Genomic DNA, 11,714 nt, shown 5'->3' on the forward strand with positions numbered 1-11,714 from the left:
TTGAGCCCTTTCTTGTTTGTCTGTTTTTCTTTTTCCTCTTCCAGGATGGTATACATGGTAATCATTTAAAATCTCTCAAATATCTCGATTTCCCTCATATGCCTATCCTTCCATCATGCCCAACCAACAAAACCACAGCCTTAAATCAGCATTATAATCCATCTTCCCTAGTCCTGCACTGGGCAGTTGGCCTTTGCTGAATGAAGTTCAACAATCTTGCAAATAGCCTCCACTGTGAACTAATGACGTCAATCAGCTAGGCTTCCCCACTGCTGCTACCACCACGGCACAGAAATCTTGCTTAGCTTGTCGCCCATTCCCCCAGTGGCTAGTTCACATCTTCATCATTCACTTTAGGCCTGAAGTCTGCTACTCGAATTCAGTGAGCAAACTACCTCGTCTCCTTTATCATAAAATGGGACTTGAGCGGGACTCCACCATTATATATAGTTATGTCCTCCTCTCCGCTTTATTGGCACTAACCCGTCTGCCCATCCCAGCCCACCTCTTTCTCTACCGTCAGAGGAACAGCACCGTACTTCTCTCCTCCTCAAGTCCAAGCATCGCAAGTTTCTCAACCGCTTTCCTCCCTCCAAGCCCTTACACTGTGAGCCTCCCACGATTGTATTTTCATCCTTTCCTTCTTTATTCTCCTTCCCCCCAACCTATAAGGGCACAGTGTCCCAGAAATGTATGCACTTCTTATAAAATTAAATGCCTCTACGTTATAAATCATTGTCAATAATGCACTGGGGTAGGTGGTTAGTATAATGAACTGTTTTCTAAGCTTAAGCCAATAAAACCAGGTATAGTGACTATTTATATTATTTGTTAAAATGTTAAATTTTGTAGACATTTATTGGGACTCTATACCTTGGACTAACATCATACTCTCATCTAACTTACATCATTTCAGTTTTACACACACAGCCAAACTAAAATGAGACTTATTTAGAAATGATACAATAATCTCTAGCACAGTACTTTCCAAAGGGTTTTTTACTGATAATTTTAATTACGTGGATTTTCATCTTACACGATGATGTTAGAAGCCACTCTCCAGATACAACGTAACTCCACTTAAAACTTAACTTTAAAAAAAATCACCTTAACCTCCATTCTCCTCCAGGTACTGCCTAATCTCTTTCCTCATCTATATTTCTCAAGAATAACTTATATTCATTATACTTTCTGCTTGGTCCCTTCTATTTACTCTGATTTCTGCCCCCATCATTCAATTTAAACTGCTCTCCCTAAGGTCACAACGATCTAATTCCAAACCCAGTGGAAATTTTTCTGTACCTATCTCACTAAACATTTGACACCAAAGTTCACTTCCTCGTTTGCTCTGCTCAGATTCTGTGACACCACACTCCCCTCTGTCCAGATGTCTATTCCTTCTTGGGCTCCAACTAGTCTTCTAATGCTGGTGTTACTCAAGGTACCATCTTTGGCCCACTGATCTTAGCTTACTTAACTCTCTCTCATACACTGAGTTTCAACTACTAGCTAGAGGCAACTCCCAAATCACTCATGACCTCGACCTCTCTCCCAAGTTCAGGTCTATGATGGTATGTGGCAGCCTCTCTGAGGAGAAACTGCCCCCCACACTGCCCCTGCAGAAAGAAGTGAGGCCCAGACTATCCTTGTGCCAGGAGGACGTTTTGCATTTCTTAATGACGCTCACAACCCTACAGCTGACTCAGCACAGGGGAGCATCTAGGAGAGGGCCCTCAATTCACTCTGCAGCATATAATGAAAAGCTCTGCCCAACTAAGGATGACGGCAAGTAGCGAGGCCAGTCTGATAAGTCTCTTGGGAATTTAAAATAGGAAGGAAAAAAATAAACCACTCAGCAGGGAAAAGAGAAGAAAACAGCCAGAAACTAGAGACTGTGGCTGAGTCATTTTAACATTAGAATAAAGTGAAAAGTCATGAACTCCAGCTGTGGCGATTACACAGAGCCACCCTAACTCTAGAACACCTCTATCTGTTCTTTCTCTAAGGCTGTTTCTTTGGCGTCTTCTGGTTTACACAAGGTCAGATCACATGGCTAATACCCCCTTTTTTACTCATCTCCAAACATATCATAATACTTCCTTGTGATCATTATCTGATTCATGGTTCACTGCAAAAACCTAACAGGGCTAGAAATCCAGCATCATCCTTGATTTCTCTATCTTTCCATCACATCCTGTCAGGTTTACTTCAGTACAGATCACAGATATGTCTGCTCTTCTCCACCCCAACCACTGACCAAATTCAGGTCCTTATTTCTGACACGGTCTGCAACAGTCCTCTAAATGAGTCTGTTATTTCCAGTTTTGTGCCCCCTGAATTCATCTTCTAATTTGTTGTGTAATCTGACAAAGATGACAATGAGCCAGTTACTTCCTATTTAAATCCTCTGATGATTCTTCATCTCCTACAGAAATAAGATCTAAGCTCAATAAAATACTCTGTAAGGGCTCACACAATCTTTTCCCAGCGGCTCCTTGCCACACGCTTAAATTCCAATAACCCCATACTGCTTGTAGGTACAAACATAAAGAATAATTCTCTCCTCTATGATTTGTTTACACTTTTCCCTTGTAATGGCCAGCCTCTCCTCTATCCCTATATCATACTCATCTTTTAAGACTGACCACTGGCCGCATCCTCTCCAAAAAGCTGTCCCTGACCCACCCACCAACTTCATCCCTTCCAGTGTCAGCTGGAGCTAACCCTAACCCTATCTTCCACAGAACTCTTCATAACACTTCCCTTGCTACACACACTGTTTCATGTCCTATGAGCGCTCTGAATTCAAAGACAGTATCTTACTCACCTCTAAATGCCCCAGAACCTGGCACAAAGTAAACATAAAATAAATAAATAGAAAGTAAGGCATATATACAAATGGCCCAGCAGAATATCTACCCTATAGCAAGTGCTCAATAAATCATCAATACTATTGTATGCTTTTCTGTTCAGTATAATTATTAGACTCAATTCTTGCAGTTACCCACTAGAATTTTTAAAGCTAAATTCTGGCAAAGGGATCCTTGGGAAAAGCTCAGTTTTTTAATTCCTTGATTTTAAAGAACATTTTTATAACATCACCCATAAATCTCAAGACATATGTATTGGTAAACAAGTAAATACTGTTAAGATATTTGTTCTACATAAAGAAGTGCAAGAAATTAGATCAGCAATTAAATTTAGGACGTGTTAAAGGCCTAACGACTGGTGATACTGAGAGAGACGGGAGTTAGGCATACTAAAAGCTCAACTTATTTGGTTAGATACTGTTAACGATGATTCAGTGAGAAGGTGCAATTCACTATTCACGGCTTCCTATCATTCCCAACTTTCACTTACCTTACATTTCTTCTAAGCTGCCCTAAATTAGTATAATCAAGGTGTCTGGACTTTTCCATGGCATTCGCGTGCTCCAGGTAGCACTTTTCACCAGAGGAAATACTTTTAACATCAACGGTTCTTCAAAGTTAACTATTCTTCAAGAAGTTATAAATGTGTTCACTGGATTTTACCTACTTGAGACAATTAAGTCCCATACAAACTGAAGCAGGCAATACGGTATAATAGAAGGAACACTAAATTTAGAATCGGTGAAAACTAGTTTCCAATCCTGGCTTACTTGTGGCTGGGAAATTCTAACCTCCAGGCCCTCCCACTTTCTCACATCCAAAATGCTAATTCCACCATCTTGAACAAATCCTGAGTGTATGTAACAAAATGTCTTGCAAAGTATCCAAAAAGTGGGAACTTCACAAATATAAAAATACAACCTGTAACTGAAACATTTAGACTAATCAAATCCATTGTCATATTTATTGAAATGTTTTAAGTTGGAACAAAGTCATCATTGTTAACTGTCTAAACTTGTCATATTTGTATTTATTCAAAGCTGATGAGAATTTTAAAAGTAAAGGAGGCCCTACTTGAGGGTTTCAACAGTTGGTGTGTGGCTGCTAAGTGCAAAGATTTTTTTTTTTTTAATTTAACATATAATAAACACACCCAATTCCTCTGCAATCCAATCAACTTTGTCTGCATGTCTGGCATTGTCCAACACTAATCCCTTCAAATCATTTAAGGAACCCTACTGCTTCCAAAAGGAGTAACTGCGGCTTAGAAGAATAACATCTTCAAAACAATATGTCCTGAGCAAAAGAAATGTCTATTTTGAAGGTAAGGAACATCCTCATTATTCTGGAAAACAATTATCATCAATCTTACGAAATTCTATACTATGCAAAAATACCTTGTGAACAGTAGTTTCTCATGTTATTTTGTGACTTCAAGTTTGATTACCACTACCTACGACACCTTCCCTTTGCTCAGATGCCTGGTACTTCTGGTGTGGTCCACTTAGAAAAGCACACAGAAAAACAACACACACACACACACACACACTCTCTCTCTAAAATAACAAGACAAGAGGAAGAGGCAGTAGAAGGGGGGAAAAGGTCCTGTGTTTGTGACAAGGGGGGAGGGAGAGACAAAGGGGAGAGAAAAGAAAAAGGATGACAAACAACAAAATCTGTTTTCCCACAAATAATGGTTCATGTTTATAAAAGAGTGAACTTTCCAGAAAGTGAAATCTTAGTATTACACAACAGAAAGAAATAAAGAGGCCAACAGAAAAAAATAATTGAGACAGCAGTGTCATAAATATTCCAACTCCAACCAATTTCACATACGCTGCACTTTTCCCTGACCCAAATCATCAGTTTTACGTAAAAGGAGTTAGTAAAATTAATCAAGGCACGTTACAGTGCTAACTAAGCTGTAATCACAAATCTTAGATACATGGAAATTCAGAGCTGGAAATTTCCTTACCAACCATCCAGCTCAATTCCCTCACCTCTCAGAAGAAGAAACTGAGGCCCTGTCTGGTAACATGCCTAAAATCACAAATGATGGCAGGGCTCGGAAACCTAGAATTCTTTGTTAAATAATCTTCTCTATCTTCTGCTTCTGATTTTTATAAGCTAATTATTAACCATTAACCATAAATTTAAAGTTTTGTGGAGTCTAACAAAAAAGCATTCTGGTAGCCAGATGAGAAGTAAACACTTCATAACAGCACCATTCACACAAATTAAAACACGAAATTAAATTATAGCCTTCAATAGGGTATTAACAAAATGTCCTAACCTAAAAAAAAAGTAAATATTCTGGAATTTTCAGCCATTTAGATTAAGAAGCCTAACATTTAAAATTGAAAGTACTTCTCTGGATCTATGGATAAAAGGAAGGAATATTCAATAAGGCCTATTTTTGGCCATGATTCTTTGCAGCCAAATCACTTGGAAGATTTCTGTGGCCATCTCCTTTCTGATTAAATAGTAACTTATTTATCAAGATTCTTCTCAAATTTCAGTCCTGTAAACTTTAAGAATTTCACCACAATGGTTGTTTATACCGTCTATATCCATGTCACTAGGCTCTGATTAAGACCCTCCTTTTAAAGCCAATCAAAATGAGGCTGCTTTGAATGTAAAAGCAGCAGGTTTGGGGCCTAAAAATCTGGATTTGTCTCCAGATAGACCGATATATTGATTTTCTCCCCCGGACAAGTAAACTTGAAGCATGCTATTAACTTGGGCTACAATTCAAAAATTCCATAGCAATTTATAATTTTATATACAACTGATCTGCTTAAAGCTTTGTTTTAACACAGGAGAGGTAGGTGAGGGAGGAAGGGGAACAAGCACTAGTCTAAGGATGTCTTCTTTTTTTAAATTTCGGTGGAAAACGTAAGTCAATTCTCTCTAAAATACTAAACAACATATTTAACAAAGCCTTGTTTTCAACGTACTTCATATAATGCCAACACATAAATACAGGGCATTTCCAATCGGTAGTGGTAGGTTTCTGCTCGCCTAAGAAAACACGTACCCCTGACGTTTCACCTCTGCCTAGCAGCTTTTAGCAAGATACACTGACGGCAAACTTGGGGCCCCAGTCCTTCTGTCCCCCTAGACAATCTCTGGTCTAATTTGGGGCAAAATCCTTCTCTGGCTACTCCTCCCCCTGTATATCCCTGCTCTCCCTTAATTAGAAATTATTCCTCGGATTCGTGCCTCTCTTACCCCCACGTAAGAAAAGAGCGCCTGACCCACCACCACCTGGAGAACAATGTAACCCAACTCCAAGCCCATATAGATTCCTCCATCCAAGCCCCGGGATTTATCTCAAAGGGAAATCAGAAAGCGAGTTATGTCCTGTCATCCTGGATTCCCCCAAGGTGTCCTGCTCACAGCCAGGGATTACCAGCTCCATGTCACCGAGGAGCATTATACTCACCTCCCCCTCCCAGAATCGCCCCTTTCCCATCGCAGCTCTTCCCGTGACCCCCAATGCCACCCTCAGAGCAGCAGAGCCAGCGGGCCGCCGAGGGCACCGGGCCCCGGGAGGGCGGGGGGCGGGCGGAGGGTCGGCCTCGGGTCGGCCTCGGCGGCGGCGGGACCCGCCGGGTCAGTGGCTCCATTCCCACCGCAGGACACACGCCCAGTACCTTTGTAGTGCACCCGCAGGTTGTTCTGAGACAGGCCGATGTAGCTGAACTTGTCCTTCGGGCTCCAGGATCGAGGCAGCGGCGTCTCCTGCTCGTCCACGGCCGGGTAGAGGCGCTTGAGCCGCCGCTGCAGCTCCTTCTCCTGCTCGTTCAGGGCCGAGTCCCCGTGCGGGAAGGGCGCCGCAGCGCTGCTGCCCGCCGCCAGGGCCGTGGCCGCGGCTCCTCCGGCCGGGCCGGGGCCCGCGGCGAGGCCCGGGGGCGCGGGGGGCGCGCTGGCGGGGGCAGGCGCCGAGGCGGGCGGCGGGGGCGGCGGCGGCGGCGGCGGGGCCGTGGTGGCCGGGGGCGGTGGCGGCGGCGGCGGGTGGAGGAGCAGGGCGGCCGCCGCGGCCCCCAAGGCGCCGCCGCCGCCGCCCGCGCCGCCGCCGGGCGAGCCGGCCGGAGAGGAGCCGGCGCTGACGGCCGGGGGCGCCGGCAGGACGACTCCGGGCACTGGGGCCACAGCCGCCGGCGGTGGCGGCGGCAGCTGCTGCTGTTGTTGTTGCTGCTGCGGCGGCGGCGGCGGCGGCGGCTGCCCGGACATCCCGGCCGCGACTCAGCCTGCGGCCACCTCCACCTCTTTTCTCCTTCCTCCTCCGCTTCCCGGGGGCGCTGTCGCTGCGGCCGCCGGCACCAGGCGCCCAGTCCGCCCGCCCCGGAAGCAGGCGGCGGGCCGCGCGCCGAGGGAGAGAGAGCGCGACGGTTGGGGGCTCGAAGCCGGGGGAGTGGGCGGCGGGCCCGGGGAGGCCCCGAGAGAACGTTGGCCGGAGGGCGGTTGCGGGCCCGGAATGAGGCGCTGAGGGCGGGGGCGAGGCGGCAGCGCGGGAGGAGAAGGCGCGGTAGCGACCGCTGTAGCCGCTGCTCTCGCGGCTGTTTCCCCGCGGGCTGGTCGGGCCGGCGCGAGACGCTGCGCGCGGGCGGCGCTGGGCGAGGGGGCGGGGCCGGAGGCGCGAGCGCGGCGCGAGGGGCGGGGCCGCGCGGCGGCGGGGGGCGGGCCCGCGGGGGTCCGGGCGCCGGGCCGAGGCGGCGTGGGGGAGGCGAGCGGCCCGGAGCTGAGCGCCTCCAAGCGGGCATACGGGCATCTCGCGGGCGGGGAGCCGGGGGTCTCAGCGCGGGGCCCCTCCGGAGGTCCCCGCCTCCCCCGGGAGCCCGCCGCTCCCCCCCGCCCTCCCCGGGAGAATCTCCTCCTACTTTACTTCTTTTTGTTGTCTTCGCCCCACCTCCCCACCGTAGGGTTCCCGCTGCAGCGGCGGGGCTGCTTCTCGCCCAGACGAGAGTAATCGAGCCTTTGGGGTCCCTGCGTGCCCGGACCCCGTGCTCCCCGGGACGAGCGGAGCCGCTCGGGCTCTCGGAGCCCAAATCGGGTCCCCGAGGAAAGCCGTCTGGGGGGCGTCCGCGGGCTGCTCGGGCTCTGCTCCAGTTCGTGCCCCTGTACGGGTCCCTGTTTGCCGCTTCCCTCTTTGTGAACCAACTGCTCTTCGCGCTTCACAACGTTTAATACCTTAACATAACCACTTGTAAAGGGAAAGTCTCCCTCTTAAAACAGGGAGCATTTTATTAAGTAATTTTATGATGACTTCTAGTGAACTTAAGAGTGACAGAAGGGGTCACTTATTTGGTAGAAATACTAATAAAGACTGATCTCTTCAAAGAGCAGGAACACGAACTGTACGAATACAAGGTATATTTAGGAAGGGCTTCTGGAGACGGCAAAACACTTTATAGACTCATTAATTTTCATAAGAGGCCTCTTTGTTAGGTAACAAAGAATTATGCCCATTTTTAAAACAAGGAAATATTCACTGAGGTCAGCAGAGTCAAAAATAGGACTTCCTACTTTGCAGTTCCCAGTAGTGCTTTGCTTGGTCGACTAATTTGGCACAGCTGGCCAGAGGTTCTCTCTGACCCGTCCTAGCATTACTACTTTGTTTCACCACTTCCTTTTGTTTAGATTAGCCTTCCCTTAGCTGGCCACATCGAGCTTTACACTTGTAAACTACACTGTATAAATTTCGGTATTTTGTTTCCTTCCAAAGATACTATGATGGTAATTGGCCAAATAAGCAAGGAAGGTGTATTTTGCTGATTAGAGAATTAGTTTTGTCTTGAAGAGGGCAGGTAAATGGTGATTTAATTGAAGGCCCTCAACGGCTGGCCAGAACTAATAGTCATTCAGTCTAATTTCTCCCTCAATTACCCAGCAACTAGATGCCCTGTCCTTCTTTAATAAAAATATCCGATAATTCTAACCTACTGTTTGATGACTTTTTTCAAGCCACTGCACTTTAAATTACATGATGTCATTGTATTTAAATTGTTCTAAGAACTGGCATATATTACAGTAACGAGTTACATGTAAGCCAAGCTCTGTTTAAATGTTAGCTAGCCAAGGTAGAATAAATGAGCTCCAAGCCTCATCAAACTTTCTTGAAACAGTCATCAAGATTTTATTTATGAAGGTGTACTTTTTTCTGACAGCATTTAGAACTTCACATATCCTAAAACGGCTGAGAAAATGTGATATTTTGTTGGAAGCTTTTTATAGGAGTGACTGCTTGCTCTCCAAACAAGCAACCTCGAGAAATTGATGATATCAGTTGTGGGGAGGACTCTGTAAAACAGACACTTCCTCACACTGAAGGTAGCAGAGAACATCAACATCATTTTTAAAAGCCACATATGTGGTATACTTACAAAGAGACATAAAGGTGTTTATGCCTTTTTACTAATTCCTACCAAAAAATCAAAACCAAGAAAAAAATCTAAAATATAGAAGAAATTCAGGCCAAAAAAATGTTCAACTGGAATTATTAACATATGAAATATGGTAGCAAACTAGATGCCCAACATGAAGGGACTAGTTGGAAAAATTACCATATACCCTACTCAGTGGAATCAAGACTATAGAAGCACATACAGCAAGTTGGTTCAAAAAAATTTCAATGCATCCTCTCTTGGCAGTGGAATTGCCAAAAGAAGGGGGCCAACTAATTAGAAAAAGGCACTCCTTCCTCTTGACTTAGTGGATATTGGGCCCAATTTCATACCCACTCCTTCCAGGCCTCTTACATAGGCACAGTCTGAAATCAGTATTATCTACCCTCTTAAAAATGATGACATGGTTAAAAACATGTTAATATACAAAATAGATTAAAAAAACAAGGTCCTAATGTGTAGCATAGGCAACTGCATTCAATACCTTATATAACCTATAATGAAAAAGAATATGAAAAAGAATATATATATGTATAACTGAATCACTATGCTGTATACCAGAAACTAGCACAACATTGTAAATCAATTATACTTCAATAAATAAATAAACAAATAAAAATAATTTTTAAAAAATGAAGACATGGAAAAATGATTATGATGTTCTAACTAGAAAAAAGGCTATGCAATAATTATATATGGCCAAAATTGCTACCAAAAAGACACGAAGGAAAATTGCAAAATGTTTCCATAATGGGCAATTATAATATATAATTAAAAGTAAATTTTTATTATGAAAATTAAATTAGACATTTACATAGAGATATAAATGGTAAAAATCCATTAGCCTTGAACTTGTCTACAATCTTGTTGCACCTATATTTTCAGTCTTTCCTGTGTATTGCTATAATATCGATACACATATATCTATCTTCTGAGGTTCTCAGTAGCAAATAGTTAGAAGCCAATTCTGGCTCTCTTAAGCAGAAGGAACTTATTGGAAAGATATTGTTTCAGAATGGACCAGAAGGTTGGACAACCAGGCCTAAAAGCAAAGACCAAAAGAGGTCAGGCAGCATAAACAGACTGGCCAGGGCTCCACCACTGGTCACATCAGCCACCATCAGATGCCACCTCCACCACCTAGACTGACACCTTTCTGACCCCTAATCTTTTCATCTCTCACTCGAGGTTCAAAGTTGGCCAAGTCTAGGTGGCATGTTCATACCTGGGGCTGCCAGGGAGCAGAGAATCCCAGCTTACAGAGGTGCTGAGTTATTGACACCTCTAGTTCAGGGTGGAGTGGCTAGAGTCTGTGGAGCTAGTCCCTTCCAGCAGCGAGCAGCTCATGCATTCACAGAGTACTTCACACACCTCATTCATTTTCTATGCTTGAAATGACACGCCATCCTAATAGGAAAGGGCCACTGATGCCCAAGATCGAGCATTTTCCAGTACCAGGAAAGAAGCTCAGACACTGGCCCATCAGTTTCAGTAAATGTCCATGACAGCATCCTTCCAGGTACTGGAAAATGTGATGGCAGAGTGGGCCAAGTTCTATACGGCTTCAGGGTCTGCATTAGTTATTCACTGCTGCTGAACAAATTACGTCCAAACTAAGGGGTTTAAAATAACGGCATTTATTATCATACAGTTTCCGTGGGGCAGGAACCTCACCGGCATTCAAGGTGTCAGCTGGGGCTGCGGTCATCTCAAGCCTCGACTGGGGAATTACCTGCTTCCAAGCTTACCCACATGGTTGTTGGCAGGATTCTGCTTCTGGAGACCATTGGTCTAAGGGCCTCAGTTCCTTGCAGGCTATTGGTCAGAAGAGGCCCTCGTTTCTTTGACACTCAGGCCTCTCCAACACAGCAGCTTGCTTCATCAAAGTGTGCAGGCTCAGAAAGCGTTACCAGCGGGCCAGAAGTCAGTCTTTTGTAACCTAATCACAGAATTGACATCCCTTCATTTTCACATTTGTTCTTCCTTATTGATTTCTATGTGCCCTTTTTCTCATTTCCTTATAGTGACATGAAAAGTACATTCAAAGGAGGAGAGGGTATATAGCTCAGTGTTGAGCACATGCCTAGCATACATGAGGTCCTGGGTTCAATCCCCACTACCTCCTTTAAAAAAAAAAAAAAAGAAAGAACATTCAAAATGGAGTAATAGCAGGGAAAAGAAGTTCCCTTCCTCTGCACTGTCTCCCTCAGGGCTGTTGGGTAGGTGTTGGAATCATGGAATGGGAAGGCTGCCCCAGAAATTCCCTGAGTTCCAGGCAATGCCACCTACTAACCTAGGAAATGCCTATGGGTTCAGAGGATTCCACAGCAGTCAGGCAGCCAAAGGCATAGTACCATTTTAGTCCACTTGGGCTGTTATAATAAAATATCATAGACTGCATGCCTTTTAAACAACCAACATTTATTTATCACAGTTC

General features: G+C 45.0%; 1 protein-coding gene across 2 annotated transcripts in view; it reads right to left on the bottom strand.

Annotated features, from left to right (window-relative positions):
• Positions 1–7,252, bottom strand: part of RANBP9 (RAN binding protein 9) — a 73,814-nt gene extending 66,562 nt beyond the window's left edge. For both annotated transcript variants that reach the window (XM_032462511.1, XM_032462512.1), the window contains exon 1: positions 6,527–7,252. In XM_032462511.1, coding sequence (XP_032318402.1) covers positions 6,527–7,106 — 580 coding nt within the window. In that variant the 5' untranslated portion in view covers positions 7,107–7,252. The remainder of the gene's footprint in view (positions 1–6,526) is intronic.
• Between the last annotated feature and the right edge of the window lie 4,462 nt (positions 7,253–11,714).

The sequence above is a fragment of the Camelus ferus genome, chromosome 20, assembly GCF_009834535.1.
Source record: "Camelus ferus isolate YT-003-E chromosome 20, BCGSAC_Cfer_1.0, whole genome shotgun sequence".
Classification (NCBI taxonomy): domain Eukaryota; kingdom Metazoa; phylum Chordata; class Mammalia; order Artiodactyla; family Camelidae; genus Camelus; species Camelus ferus.